The sequence below is a fragment of the Panthera uncia genome (assembly GCF_023721935.1).
Source record: "Panthera uncia isolate 11264 chromosome C1 unlocalized genomic scaffold, Puncia_PCG_1.0 HiC_scaffold_4, whole genome shotgun sequence".
Lineage (NCBI taxonomy): Eukaryota > Metazoa > Chordata > Mammalia > Carnivora > Felidae > Panthera > Panthera uncia.
The window spans coordinates 57,155,118-57,170,602 of record NW_026057585.1 but is presented as its reverse complement, the minus strand read 5'-3'; the positions used below and the strand labels follow the sequence as shown (position 1 = coordinate 57,170,602).

The window sequence follows — 15,485 nt, the reverse complement described above, 5'->3', positions numbered from 1 at the left end:
TTCTTTTCTTTTCTTTTCTTTTCTTTTCTTTTCTTTTCTTTTCTTTTAATTCCAGTGCACTTAATACTGTGTTCTATTAGTTTCAGACGTACAATATAGTTATTCAGCAATAACACATATTAGCCAGTGCTCATCAAGATAAATGTACTCCCATTCCCCTTCACCTATTTGTATGAGTTCTTTGTATATTTTGGATACTAACCCCTTATCAGATATGCCCTTTGCAAATACCTTCTCCTGTTCAGTAGACTTTTAGTTTTGTTGACTGTTTCTTTTGCTGTGCAGAAACTTTGTATTTTGATGTAGTCCTAATGGTTTATTTCTGCTTTGGTTTCCCTTGCCTCAGGAGACAGATCTAGAATGAACTGCTGAATTCTTGCCTTCTAAATCCAGTATCTGTGTCATTTCAGGGTCATTGTCCATTAAATGGCTTTTCTCATAAGTATGGATTACATTTTCCTTCTCTCCATATGTCTAGCAATTTGGGATCCTGTCTTAAACATTATGATTGATATATTGTAGAGACGCTGGGTTATTCTTATTTCTCTGAATAGTATCTTTTTGTTTGTTTGTTTGTTTTTAACAGGTGGTTTATTTGGTTGAACTCAAACTCTCAAATCTTGTCTTTCTTGTGATGGGCACCTACTGAAATCTCTGCTGAATTTTTTCAGCTTTAGCTAGGCTGCCTATAATGTAGTTCAGAGATCATCCAGAAGTTAGGGTAGCATTTGTATGATAGGGTTGAGCTTCCTTTCCATGGCCACTGAATCCCCTGTGCTTACTACAACTAGAACAGAGTAAATGTTCAATAAACATTTGTGGAATCTACCAAGAACCTAATCTTCTGAGGCCATATGTGAGTATTGGTGTGCCCATTTTCCACTGACAGGCAGAGCTTTGTGAGAGCAATGACTTTAATTTATCTTTGAATCTTCAATTATTACAGTGATGCCTAGCACAGGGTAGCTATATATCACATTAGTTTCATGAATAAGTGAATCAATTAACAAACTATAAAAATACACAAAGCTATTAACTTTGATGTTGAATGAAACTAAAGTAGCTCTGCATTAAATCAGAATTTGTCCACCACCTGTAAGTGAAGCGGTTCTATCTAAAGCTAGTATTAAAGTTAAAAAAAAAACAAAAAACAAAACACAGTTTACATTTTCTTTCAGGAATGTTTGTTGTTCTTAAGAACTGTTCAGTGTTGAAACCCACAATTCTTTCCAGCAACATAAAAGAAATTATCTAGGTTGGGCTTTCTTCTTCCATTAGATTTTTATGAGAGTTTCAAGTCTGGGAAAAAACAGGCAAAATGTTTTTGCTTTGAGATAAGAAGGCGAGGTAAGGAAAGAGTTGGAATAGCCGAGATGAAAAAAAGTGACATTTCAGGTAAATGCAAAAGACAAAAAGGAGTTGTGGCAAGCAGTGAACATTTCTCTGAGCCTAATGATTTTGTTATCTGCAAAGTAAGGTAAAAGCCTTGAGACTAATACATAAAATTGATTTTAATAGAGAAAAACCCCACATACAAGAAGATAGCTGTGTCCTAGCAAAATGATCATAGAACCTAAAATTCTGGAATTCAGAAGTCACCTGTGTCATGTGTTTGTCCTGCCTGTGAACTCTGTGCCAGCAGTTTTGATATCTCAGGCAATGCGGTCCTCCGTGTAATTTTCCAAACACTTGGCTATTTGTCATATTAATTTCTTAAATGTTGCAGAGAGAGAATTAGAAACGGTCCTGTGTAAGGTCATTCCCTGAGCCAGAATCGACTGCGGTCTTAGGAGTCCCTGTTTGTGTTCTTCCTGTCATATCAAGAGTTGAAAACCCAAATGCCTAAAGGAGTCAGACAGCATTAAAGAATAAAGACAAGGCAAACAATTTGTTTTTTTTACTTCCACAGAGAAGTTTTTCTTTCAACTCATGGCGCTCTAGAGAACATTTTATGTTCCTTCCTTTCATAGAGAGATGGGCATAGAGAAATAGATCTCTCCTACAAGTAAAACATGAGTGCAGTCATGATGAGGAAATTGGTAAAATATGGTGCCTGTTGTTGGGGAATGGTGGAGACCAGTGGTGCCTTCTACATAGTGAAGGGTACAGTCCTATCTGAAGGGATCAGCTCCAGCTGACTCTGGCCATGGGGAAATATGTGTGGCCAGTGTTTTACATATGCCAGTTCTTCAAGAGAAACCAAAATCTGGATTTCAAGTGGAATCTCCCAATTTAAAAATATTGGCTGATTTTTTTAAACATTATATAACACAAATAAAATACATATGTGAGCCAGATGTCCCCTCATACTATCCATCTATGATCTCTGTGTTGTGTTGTTTTTCTATTTCTCCCATGTTCCAAATACAGATGGCACCTTTGTAAGGAAGGACCTAAAAACCCAACCCTCATTATATATCATAAGGTAGCTTTTCCCTCTTGATCTAGAAAGCCATCCTGAAGATCTGACTCCATCCAGCTCAAGCTTCCTACCTATCCATATAGTTTGTAGACTTCTCTGCTTGCTCTCAGAGCTGAAATCTGAGAAGATGGAGGAAATAAGAAAGTAGTCATAAAGTTAGGCGAGCTCTGTCTATATATTTCTGAGGCAACCGCTTGGCAGATACAGTCATTGTGGTTAAACTGGTTGTTTTACCGAGAAACAAATAACCACTAATAGGACACTATGTTCTATACTGGACTAAATGCATTAGAGAATAGGACATAAATAGAGAGATCAGCCGTATGATCAGGCACTCCAGGCTATTGAAATGAGTGCTCAGTTATTTGAAAAAACTGGCTTGTTCTTTGCTAACCAGAGTGGGCCTTTACCACCAGATGCTGGGGGCGGGGGTGGGCGGGGGGGGGGGGGGAGGCGGAGTGCAGCTGACCATTTGAGATTCTGTTTTCTCAACCATTTTTACTCTTTTGGTGATACCCCCTTCTTTTTTATTGACGATGTTGTGAACTGAGAGACACCTGTATACCAGGCACTTGGCCACTACTTTCCCTGCAAGGCACATTTTATTATCCCTATTTTACAGTTGTAGGAGATGTGGCTCTGAGAGGTCAAGTAACTTCCTAGGTAGCACAGAATGTAAGTATAGACCATGAATTTGAACGCAAGTCTTGTTTCCAAAGCTTATGTTTTTTTTTTTTACTAAGGCACTGTTTTAATATGTAGATTTTGTTATTATTCAGGTATGAGGCCAACAGATCAGGGGGTGATTGCCATCGAAAGGATGGTTCCTTGCTCACAGTTCTCAAGAGGAGGGGGCACTCCACGCCACCCCAGGACCACGCACCCAAGGGAAGCACCAGGCTTGTCCTAGCCTTCTGGTTCCTGGCCCTGAATTGCTTAGAGCAGGAAGCAGTAGCCCATTGAGGTGGGGGAAGGTGGGTTCTGGAGTGGTTAGTTTGCATATGAAAGGTATGCTTTCAGGTGTGCTGAGTCCTTTGCTTTCTCTGGGACTTGCCAGCCCTGGGAGGGGCAGTCTCTCCAGGGTCCATAAGGTCATAGAATCAAAGCATCAGAAATACAGAAAATAAAAAGACATGATTAACATGGCCACATTTACTTTTATTAGACCCAAAAGTCATTCTTGACTCTGATTTCCTTATAGTCTATAATTGGTTAGCCACTAAATTTGTTTTGTTTTTCTCCAAATATATCTCATTCATTCATTCAAGACACCAGGCATTGACGTAGGCACTGGGGATTGGGAAATAATGGGGCTCTTGATTTAAAAGAGTTTGGAGTGTCAGGTAAAGACAGACATATAAACTAGTGATTGTTTAAAACAACTTGACAAGTGCCACAATGGAGCAAGAACAGGAAATATTTTTGCCTCTTGTTCTCACCATCAGCCTCTGAGCCCAGGCTGCATTTCCTGCCCTCCCTGTCTGGTCATCTCTCCATCCTGCATACCCTACCAGACTGCTTTGCCTTAACTTCTCATCATTTTGCACACAAATCAAAATGATTCCATGGTCTCTAATCCAATAAAACTATAAATGCTTACCTGACTTTCAAGAACTACCGTCTGCCCCCCCCCCATCCATCCAATATCTTCACCACTTCATGTATTCTCTAAGTTAGCAGTCACCCTGTGACCAAAGTGTGCCCCGTACAGACAGATGTAAAGTATATGGTAGTGCTTCCAGAATACATGGCACTGTGTGAGTATATGATGTGCCTCCATTATGCTTCGTGCCTCCCACGTCTTTGCACAAACATTTCCTGAGCAGCAATGATATGCCAGGCTCGGGACTTCACCAGTTTCCTTACTGTCCATAACCATATATGTCTTTGCATCTCCATATCTAGTCATCACAGCCTTGTTCCCAGCATATCCTGCCCCTAGCTCCCTACTCTTCCAAGCTGCCTGTTCTCAGCCTCTCAGCTGAAGCCTCACCTCTCTCACCTATTTAATAATTGCCAAATTAATGACCTTTTTATTTTACTATGTATTATATGTATTGTATTTCTTACTTTCTGCTGTATTCCCAGGACCTAGTCCCAGTACCTGATGCATTAGGCATTCATTAAATACTGAATAACTACATTCATGCACACACCACACGTGCTAGTTTCTGTGCTTCTCACTGGACACTCATTTAAATCTCCCTTGTCTGAACTTGGAAGGTGTTCCTATAGAAATTAGCATCAAATCAAGTAATGACTTTACTTACCCATCACTGATGCGACTCTTTAAGGTCCAGACGCACCCCATCACAGTAACCCAAAGCTGAACCTGTAGGAAGTTAACACTTGAAACCTGCATAGTTTTTTTCCCACTGAAATGACCAATTGCTTTGATATTAGTTTGAGCATTTCTGCATTACTGTATAAATGGAATTCAGCAACGTATACCTGCAAGTTTGGTAGACATTATGGCATAGTAGTTAAGAACAAGGACTTTAGATACAGGAAGACCTTCTCAGTTTGAAACCTAGATCCGTCATTTACTCCCTCTGACCTTGGACAAGATGCTTAGTCTCCCTTGGTCCCAGTTTTCTCATCTCCATAATAGAGAATAGTATCTTTTTCCTGCAAGCAGAGTAAGGAATATATGAGAAAATGTATGTAAAATGCTTAGCTCAGTGTTGATGTATGGTAAATGAGTCAGTAAATTTTAGGGGATGGTATTTACACTGTTGTTGACATTGTGGTAGACACTGTCGATATCCAGCACCCCTGTTTTAAAGGGAGGCTGGAGAGGGCACAGGAGGTTTTTGAGACTCAGAGTAGTTAAATGGCTTACACAAAGTCACACAGCTAAGTGGTATCAGAGCCAGAACCCAGACCTGGCCTCCGTGGCTCCAGAAAAAATTCTCCTCCCCTTTATACATGTTAGGAAACATGCTTAGAGAGCCTATCTCCATGAGGCCAAAATAACCAATCAGTTCATTGTCTCAATGAAAATAAATTGGTCCCAATGGTTTTGGAGTCCTGGACACTCATGTGAACACTGGGAAGACACACAGATGAGGTTCAGGAACACAAGTACAGTGTTGGGTGTGTTTTAGCAAGCAGGGTGGTAGCATCATGGGAAAACATTTCCCTTCCTGATACCGTTATATATTATTTTGTTTAGAGCTACCTAGTGGATTAAGGAATAAAATCAGAGAGACGCGATTTCAAATGAGAAGAAGGTAGTTGTCCACAGAGCCTAGACATTTCTATCCTTGGTGAGCTATGTCCCAGTTTCTCATGTGATAACTCTTCTTTCTTTTTTGTATTTTTTTTTCACGTGCTAACTTTTCAATCAGGAGGGGTCCTCTTTTTTTTTTTTTTTTTATGAAATTTATTGTCAAATTGGTTTCCATACAATACCCAGTGCTCATCCCAACAGGTGCCCTCCTCAATGCCCATCGCCCACCCTCCCCTCCGTCCCACCCCCCATCAACCCTCAGTTTGTTCTCAGTTTTTCAGGGTCTCTTATGGTTTGGCTGTCTTCCTCTCTAACTTTATTTTCCCCCTTCCCCTCCCCATGGTCTTCTGTTAAGTCCTCAGGGTCTACATAAGAGTGAAAACATATGGTATCTGTCTTTCTCTGTATGACTTACTTCGCTTAGCATAACACTCTCCAGTTCTATCCACGTTGCTACAAAAGGCCAGATTTCATTCTTTCTCATTGCCAAGTAGTATTCCATTGTGTATATAAAACATGATTTCTTTATCCATTCATCAGTTGATGGACATTTAGGCTCTTTCCATCATTTGGCTATTGTTGAAAGTGCTGCTATACACATTGGGGTACAAGTGCCCCTATACATCAGCCCTCCTGTATCCCTTAGGTCAATTCCAAGCAGTGCTATTGCTGGGTCATGGGGTAGATCTATTTTTAATTTTTTGAGGAACCTCCACACTGTTTTCCAGAGCGGCTACACCAGTTTACATTCCCACCAACAGTGCAAAAGTGTTCCCATTTCTCCACATCCTCGCCAGCATCCATAGTCTCCTGATTTGTTCATTTTAGCCACTGTGACTGGTGTGAGGTGGTATCTCAGTGTGGTTTTGATTTGTATTTCCCTGATGAGGAGTGACGTTGAGCATCTTTTCATGTGCCTGTTGGCCATCTGGATGTCTTCTTTAGAGAAGTGTCTATTCCTGTTTTCTGCCCATTTCTTCACTGAATTATTTGTTTTTCAGGTGTGGAGTTTGGTGAGTTCTTTATAGATATTGGGTACTACCCTTTGTCTGATATGTCATTTGCAAATATCTTTTCCCATTCCGTTGGTTGCCTTTTAGTTTTGTTGATTGTTTACTTTGTAGTGCAGAAGGTTTTTATCTTCATGAGGTCCCAATAGTTCATTTTTGCTTTTAATTCCCTTGTCTTTGGAGATGTGTCAAGTAAGAAATTGCTGCGGCTGAGGTCAGAGAAGTTTTTTCCTGCTTTCTCCTCTAGGGTTTTGATGGTTTCCTGTCTCACATTCAGGTCCTTTATCCATTTTGAGTTTATTTTTGTGAATGGTATAAGAAAGTGGTCTAGTTTCATCCTTCTGCGTATTGCTGCCCAGTTCTCCCAACACCATGTGTTAAAGAGACTGTCTTTTTTCCATTGCATATTCTTTCCTGCTTTGTCAAAGATGAGTTGGCCATACTTTTGTGGGTCCAATTCTGGAGTCTCTATTCTATTCCATTGGTCTATGTGTCTGTTTTTGTGCCAACACCATGCTGTCTTGATGATTACAGCTTTGTAGTAGAGGCTAAAGTCTGGGATTGTGATGCCTCCCACTTTGGTCTTCTTCAAAATTACTTTGGCTATTCAGGGCCTTTTGTGGTTCCATATGCATTTTAGAATTACTTGTTCTAGCTGCGAGAAGAATGCTGGTGCAATTTTGATTGGGATTGCATTGAATGTGTAAATAGCTTTGGGTAGTATTGACATTTTGACAATATTTATTCTTCCAATCCATCAGCAGGGAATGTCTTTCCATTTCTTTATATCTTCTTCAATTACCTTCATAAGCTTTCTATAGTTTTCAGCATACAGATCTTTTACATCTTTGGTTAGATTTATCCCTAGGTATTTTATGCTTCTTGGTGCAATTGTGAATGGGATCAGTTTCTTTATTTGTCTTTCTGTTGCTTCATTATTAGTGTATAAGAATGCAACTGATTTCTGTATGTTGATTTTGTATCCTGCAACTTTGCTGAATTCATGTATCAGTTCTAGCAGACTTTTGTTGGAGTCTGTCGGGTTTTCCATGTATAATATCATGTCATCTGCAAAAAGTGAAAGCTTGACTTCATCTTTGCCAGTTTTAATGCCTTTGATTTCTTTTTTTGTCTCATTGCTGATGCTAGAACTTCCAACACTATGTTAAACAACAGCGTTGAGAGTGGACATCCCTGTCATGTTCCTGATCTCAGGGGGAAAGCTCTCAGTTTTTCCCCATTGAGGATATTAGCTGTGGGATTTTCATAAATGGCTTTTATGATGTTTAAGTATTTTCCTTCTATCCTGACTTTCTTGAGGGTTTTTATTAAGAAAGGATGCTGAATTTTGTCAGGTGCTTTTTCTGCATCTATTGACAGGATCATATGGTTCTTATCTTTTCTTTTATTAATGTGATGTTTCACATTGATTGATTTGCGAATGCTGAACCAGCCCTGCAGCCCAGGAATGAATCCCACTTGATCATGGTGAATAATTCTTTTTATATGCTGTTGAATTTGATTTGCTAGTATCTTATTGAGAATTTTTCATCCATATTCATCAGGGATATTGGCCTGTAGTTCTCCTTTTTTGCTGGGTCTCTGTCTGGTTTAGGAATCAAAGTAATGCTGGCTTCATAGGATGAGTCTGGAAGTTTTCCTTCCCTTTCTATTTTTTTGGAACAGCTTGAGAAGGATAGGTATTATCTCTGCTTTAAATGTCTGGTAGAATTCCCCTGGGAAGCCATCTGGTCCTGGACTCTTATTTGTTGGGAGATTTTTGATAACTGATTAAATTTCTTTGCTGGTTATGGGTCTGTTAAAGTTTTCTATTTCTTCCTGTTTGAGTTTTGAAAGTGTGTGGGTGCTTAGGAATTTTTCCATTTCTTCCAGGTTGTCCAGTTTGTTGGCACATAATTTTTCATAGTATTTCCTGATAATTGCTTGTATTTCTGAGGGATTTGGTTGTAATAATTCCATTTTCACTCATGATTTTATCTATTTGTGTCATGTCCCTTTCTTTTTGAGAAGTCTGGCTAGTGGTTTATCAATTTTGTTTATTTTTTCAAAAAACCAACTCTTGGTTTCATTGATCTGCTCTACAGTTTTTTTTAGATTCTATGTTGTTTATTTCTGCTCTGATCTTTATTATTTGTCTTCTTCTGCTGGGTTTGGGGTGTCTTTGCCATTCTGCTTTTATTTTCTTTAGGTGTGCTGTTAGATTTTGTATTTGGGATTTTTCTTGTTTCTTGAGATAGGCCTGGATTGCAGTGTATTTTCGTCTCAGGACTGCCTTCGCTGCATTCCAAAGCATTTGGATTGTTGTATTTTCATTTTCGTTTGTTTCCATATATTTTATAATTTCTTCTCTAATTGCCTGGTTGACCCACTCATTCTTTAGTAGGGTGTTCTTTAACCTCCATGCTTTTGGCGGTTTTCCAGACTTTTTCCTGTGGTTGATTTCAAGCTTCATAGCATTGTGGTGTGAAAGTGTGCATGGTATGATCTCAATTCTTGTATACTTATGTAGGGCTGTTTTGTGACCCAGTATGTGATCTATCTTGGAAAATGTTCCATGTGCACTCGAGAAGAAAGTATATTCTGTTGCTTTGGGATGCGGAGTTCTAAATATATCTGTCAAGTCCATCTGATCCAACGTATCATTCAGGGCCCTTGTTTCTTTATTGACCGTGTGTCTAGATGATCTATCCATTGTTGTAAGTGGGGTATTAAAGTCCCCTGCAATGACCACATTCTTATCAATAAGGTTGCTTATGTTTATGAGTAATTGTTTTATATATTTGGGGGCTCCTGTATTCGGCGCATAGACATTTATAATTGTTAGCTCTTCCTGATGGATAGACCCTGTAATTATTATATAATGCCCTTCTTCATCTCTTGTTACAGCCTTTAATTTAAAGTCTAGTTTGTCTGATATAAGCATGTCTACTCCAGCTTTCTTTTGACTTCCAGTAGCATGATAGATAGTTCTCCTAACCCTCACTTTCAATCTGAAGGTGTCCTTAAATGTAAAATGTATCTCTTGTATACAGCAAATAGATGGGTCTTGGTTTTTTATCCATTCTGATACCCTGTGTCTTTTGGTTGGAGCATTTAGTCCATTTACATTCAGTGTTGTCTGTAGGTTTCATGCTTGTAGTGATGTCTCTGGTCCTTTGTGATCCTTGCAGCGTTTCACTCACAGAATCCCTCTTAGGATCTCTTGTAGGGCTGGTTTAGTGGTGATGAATTCCTTCAGTTTTTGTTTGGGAAGACCTTTATCTCTCCTTCTATTCTGAATGACAGACTTGCTGGATAAAGGATTTTTGGCTGCATATTTTTTTTGTTCATCACCTTGAAGATTTCTTGCCATTCCTTTCTGGCCTGCCAAGTTTCAGTAGGTAGGTCTCCCACTACTCTTATGGGTCTCCCTTTATAAGTTAGAGCCTGTTTATCCTTAGCTGCTTTCAGAATTTTTTCTTTATCCCTGTATTTTGCCAGTTTCACTATGATATGTCATGCAGAAGATTGATTCAAGTTACGTCTGAAGGGAGTTCTCTGTGCCTCTTGGATTTCAATGCCTTTTTCCTTCCCCAGATCAGGGAAGTTCTCAGCTATGATTTGTTCAAGTACACCTTCAGCCCCTTTCTCTCTTCTTCTTCTTCTGGAATTCCTATGATTCAGATATTGTTCCTTTTGATTGCATCACTTAGTTTTCTAATTCTTCCCTCATACTCCTGGATTTTTTTATCTCCCTCTTTCTCAGCTTCCTCTTTTTCCATAATTTTATCTTCTAATTCACCTATTCTCTCCTCTGCCTCTTCAGTCCATGCTATGGCCACCTCCATTTTAGTTTGCACCTCATTTATAGCATTTTTAGCTCTTCTTGACTATTTCTTAGTCCCTTGATCTCTGTAGCAATAGATTCTCTGATGTCCTCTACGCTTTTTTCAAGCCCAGCGATTAATTTTATGACTGTTATTCTAAATTCTTGTTCCTTTGTATTGCTTAAATCGTTTTTGATCAATTCGTTAGCTGTCACTACTTCCTGGAGCTTCTTTTGAGGAGAATTGTTCCGTTTCGTCATTTTGGGTAGTGCCTGCGGCAGCTCCAAACTGCAGGGCACTTCCCCAGGAGGGGTCCTCTTGACAGCTCTAAGGCAACCCTTTGTGGTTGTTGTTGTTTGAACTAGTTAGTATTCCTTCCTCCTCTGACTCTTTTACTCCCCCCCCCAACGTTTGGTAAGACACAGTGAGTAATTCAAGGCCTGACCTTGCCTGGGCTACCAGCTTGGATGGGGAGGTGGAAATAGTGTGATCCGGAGATTGGTGCTTTAACACCCAGGCCCTTTGCCCCATACCTGGAGTTACTGCCTTCTCATTCCTGTCATCACCCCTCCTTTTGGGACCCGATACTATCTGTTGCTGCCACTTTAGCCTGAGAGTTTCATTTCCTGCTACTTTTTTCTTTAGACTGCTTTGTTTTGTGGATCAAAAGGCTGATAGTAGGTTAAGCCAAGCTAAATTTCTGAAATAGCTATGACACTGAAGTTGAGTTAGCATTTTAGCATAGATCCTCTATGGACAAAGAATGGAAAGAAACAGACATTTTAATATATCCCTTTCTGGCTTAAACATAAATCCGAGAAACTGTAAAACTGACCCATCTCTCTTGTTTTTCAGATAGACCACGTGGTGCAGGGCCATGCTGCCTTCCCTGAACTACAAGCCAAGGCCACAGCCAGGTAACTGCTGTCCCTGTTCCCTTTTGTAAGCTCCTGTGCATTCCTGCACTGAAGGCATTCAGTCCCTTTAGGCAGATGTGTGATTTTCAGTTCCTATGGGCAGTGAAGATGCCTGGCAGTATTTGGTTATAAGATGATCCAGGACGTACATGCATTAATTTTCAAAATGATCTAAGAGAATTCAAAGAAACTAGAGATCCCCAAAGAATATGCCAGGAACCCTGGCTGAGAGACTCTAATCTAGTAGAAGGAACATGGATTTGGGGATCAGAACTTCTTGGGTTCAAGTTCAAATCCAGCTTTACTCCTTACTTGGTGTGTGACCTTGGGCAAGTCATCCAATCTCTTTAAGCCTTTCTCTTCATCTGTAAAACTGAGGATATTAACTGCTACAAAATGATTTTCAGGAAATGTTGTTAAGCGAAGAAAGCAAAGAAGTGTTTACAGTTCCCTTCTTTTTATGTAGAAGAAAGATGACTATAAGAAACTATATGTGTACTTACTTGTGCAAGAGAAATGCAGGGAAGTTAAACCAGAAAGTGATGAGACTGGTTACCTAGAGGTGGTGGGTAGGCATGCAGTAGAAATATGGGGGAGTGTGAACAGCATCATAGGTGGAAATGGTACTTCTTTGAGTACGTTTTTCAATATACCCTAATTCTTAGAACCATGGTGATGCTTCTTGTATCCCTGAAAATAGAAGGGAGGGAGGGAGGGAGCAAGGTTGGTTAGGTAGGTAGGTTAGGTAAGGTAGGTAGATAGATAGTTATGAGGATATACGTATGTGGTGAGAATAGGCAAAATAAAATACAGTTAGCAAAAACGAAACGTATTGTATTAATGAATAACATAACCGCACTAAGAAGGGTTTCGGAAAGAAAAGAACTAACTTAAGTAATTTTGGAAAAAAATGTTTTGATAGTACAATGTATGGTTAAAGATAAAATAACTATACTTGAGTATTATAGTCTAATTCCTAAATTTGTTTTTCATTAATGTCTGGATGAGCTCTTCTGAAAATCTGTCATGTGTATACCACAACTGAACAAATAAATAACTACATTATGGATAATGGGAGCCAGGTTTCTCTTAAATAGGGAAAGGGAAGCTTACAATGAACCCTATGGTAGTGGGTGGAAATTGGAGATATCAGGATCAGATTGTGATTTTGTATGTATGTGTGTAGGTGTAGCTATGTACAGATAGAGCTATAGCTATAGAGAGAAATAAATCCAGTGTGTATGTTCATGTGTGAGTACACATACATATGTTCCCTGTGTTCTCTGCTGAGATGGCCTAGAACCAATGACCCCTAGGAGCAGTTTGCATGGCTAGCACCAGATCCTGGTTTTTAAATAGTGTTCTCTACCGAAAAGTAGGTTTTAGAAACATGGCCGATTCCAAAGCGAGGGCGGGGGACATATACACATGAACGTTTTGTGATGCCAGAAAGTAAGGAACTACTCAAAGAAGAATTGTCGAAGGGCACAGGAGCCAGCACTGAGAATCTCTCAGTGGTCTTTGGGGACAGTTTGATCAACTGAATTAGTAATGATAGTATAAAGTGACTCCTTGAGGCCATACTTATTGAAGAAATAAGTAGGGAAGAAAAGGCAGATTTCCCTTTGCACTGCAAGGACCATGTACTTGAAATTAATAAATGTGGAGGAGAGGTGCCTGTGTGGCTCAGTCAGTTAAGCATCCGACCCTTAGTTTTGGCACAGGTCATGATCTCATGGATTGTGTGTTCAAGCCCCACATCAGGCTCCGTGCTGATAGTGTGGAGTCGGCTTGAGATTCTGTCTCTTCCTCTCTTCCTCTCTCTCTGCCCCTCCCCTCCTCATTCTCTCTTTCTCTCAAAATAGATAGACCTTAAAAAATAAATGTGGAGGGAATAATGGAACTAAAAGATCATTGTTAGGCAAACAGCACTTGTTGCAAGCAAGAATCACCAATGGATGCTGAAATTAGTGAGTGAAAGTATGATGCTAAGCAGGATACATGCATAGTCCCAAAGTATCTCACTCTTTAATAGCAAAGGAAAAAGGGTAACTTCACAGTGGAGAGATCTGGCAGACAACACCTCTCTCATGATTCGTGAGTTCGAGCCCCACATCAAGCTCTGTGCTGCCAGTGTGGAGCCTGCTTGGGATTCTCTCTCTCTCCCATTCTCTCTGTCCCTCCCCACCCTCTCAAAATAAATAAATAAACTCAAAAAAAAAAAATAATGTACTTATGTTAATTTCTTAGGTGATGAGTATAGGAAAATCTGTGTACTATTTTTGTAACTTTTCTGTAAGTCTAAAGTTACTTCAAAATGAAATCCATTTATTATTTTTTTTAACTGCTTAAGACAGGAGTGCTGTTGGGCCTTTTTAGAAAAGTAAGGTATGCTATAATATTAACAGAAAAACCCCATGTAGCAAGTACATGGAAAATGAGAGACAGTCTAAGGTAGAGGTTAATACCATAGACTCTGGAGCCTGTTTGAATAGTGGGTAGCATATGGTGACAAGGGTCAAGCTGTTCCAAGTTTTCAGGGAATTAAAGTAGTAGTGATGGAAGTTGTCATTATGGGTGTCATTACTTATATTAGACATTTCCACCCCACCAAGGGGCTTACATTCTAATAGGGGAGGCACCTACACAGAGCAGAATGAGATGCATGCTATACTAGAACGTAAGCTATCTGGGGGCACCTGCGTGGCTCAGTCGGTTGAGCATCCAACTTCCGCTCAGGTCATAATCTTGTGGTTCGTGAGTTTGAGCCCCACGTCAGGCTCTCTGCTGTCAACACAGAGCCCACTTTGGATCCTCGCTCTCCCTCTCTCTCTATCTTTCTCCTGCTTGCGCACTCTTTATCTCTCTCTCAAATAATAAATAAACTTAAAAAAAGCAGTCTATTGTCAGGGTGTAGATAAGGAATGGTCCTGCAAGGGAGTTTGAGGAAAGCTTCAGAAGCTTTCCCTTCTAGCAATCCCTGGTTATGACCCTCTTACCACTGAGAGGGATCACACCATGTAACTTCATCAACTCACACTTTATTTGGCTTAGAGACCATGTAACCTAGAGCAAGGGTTCCTACCTTCAGATCATGAGCGAACCCCTTAATTTGTGTGCAGAGTTTTGTTGATTGTATTCTTACGGATATAATTCTCTGAAGGGAAGCCATCACTTTCATCAGATTCTTGAAGGAATCCAGCATTCATAAACCACAAACCCAAAGACAAGAACACTGGATTTGGAGTTCAGAGATTTGGATTCAAACCCCAGCTCCCAACATGCATCATCATATGAATTTGTTTCCCCATCAGAACATGGGGTAGTCACTCTGCAAGAACCAGCCCTGGGTACCTCTGAGAATTTGTTTTGATTTTAATGAGGTAATGTATTTGGCAAGGCTTTGTAAACTCTACTGTGACAATTATGACAACAGCTCTTTCTGCCACTATTACTAATGGTTATAAAAGTGGAGGATGTTTTGGTGGTGGTGGTTCTAGGGTTAAGCAGCAGAGCAGTCATCCATAACCTGCTGACCTTCTTGCGGAAAGTGTGGTAAAGTAGCCAGAATGCTGGGCTGAGAATTGGAGGTCTGGATTCTTGTGCCATTTCTGCCATAATTGTCTCAGTGACTCAGTTTCCTCACCCATAAAACCACAATAATACTTCCTTGCTTACCTCATTTTACAGATGTTATGTGGATGAAAATAGATTGTGGAAATGCCAGTCTCTGAAGATCTTAAAGCCCAATACAAACCTAAGGGATAGGTAGATTTTGGAATGCAATATTCAAAATTTCCACAGCTCTACTCAGTGAATGAGCCTCATGTGAATAGTTTTTATAGAGAAGAAGAGAGAGAGATTTATGGATTAGTGTGCAGACTCAGAGAAACAACAGCACAGGGTGGTGCAGAAGCAGCAACTCATAGAATTCAGAACTGGAGTCAACTGGATTTAAATCCCAACTCTTTCCACATACTAGTCGACTTTACCCCGTCTTCCTTCTACCTCCCTGTATTTCTCCCCTTTTAGAGATAAGCTTCTCCAAAGCATTGCCTCCATCCTTGGTCACTATTT

General features: G+C 39.9%; 1 protein-coding gene across 7 annotated transcripts in view; it reads left to right on the top strand.

The window, feature by feature from the left end:
- Positions 1–15,485, top strand: part of FGGY (FGGY carbohydrate kinase domain containing) — a 419,663-nt gene that overhangs the window by 288,442 nt on the left and 115,736 nt on the right. For all 7 annotated transcript variants that reach the window (XM_049617075.1, XM_049617074.1, XM_049617072.1 and 4 more), the window contains one exon: positions 11,347–11,408. In XM_049617075.1, coding sequence (XP_049473032.1) covers positions 11,347–11,408 — 62 coding nt within the window. The remainder of the gene's footprint in view (positions 1–11,346; positions 11,409–15,485) is intronic.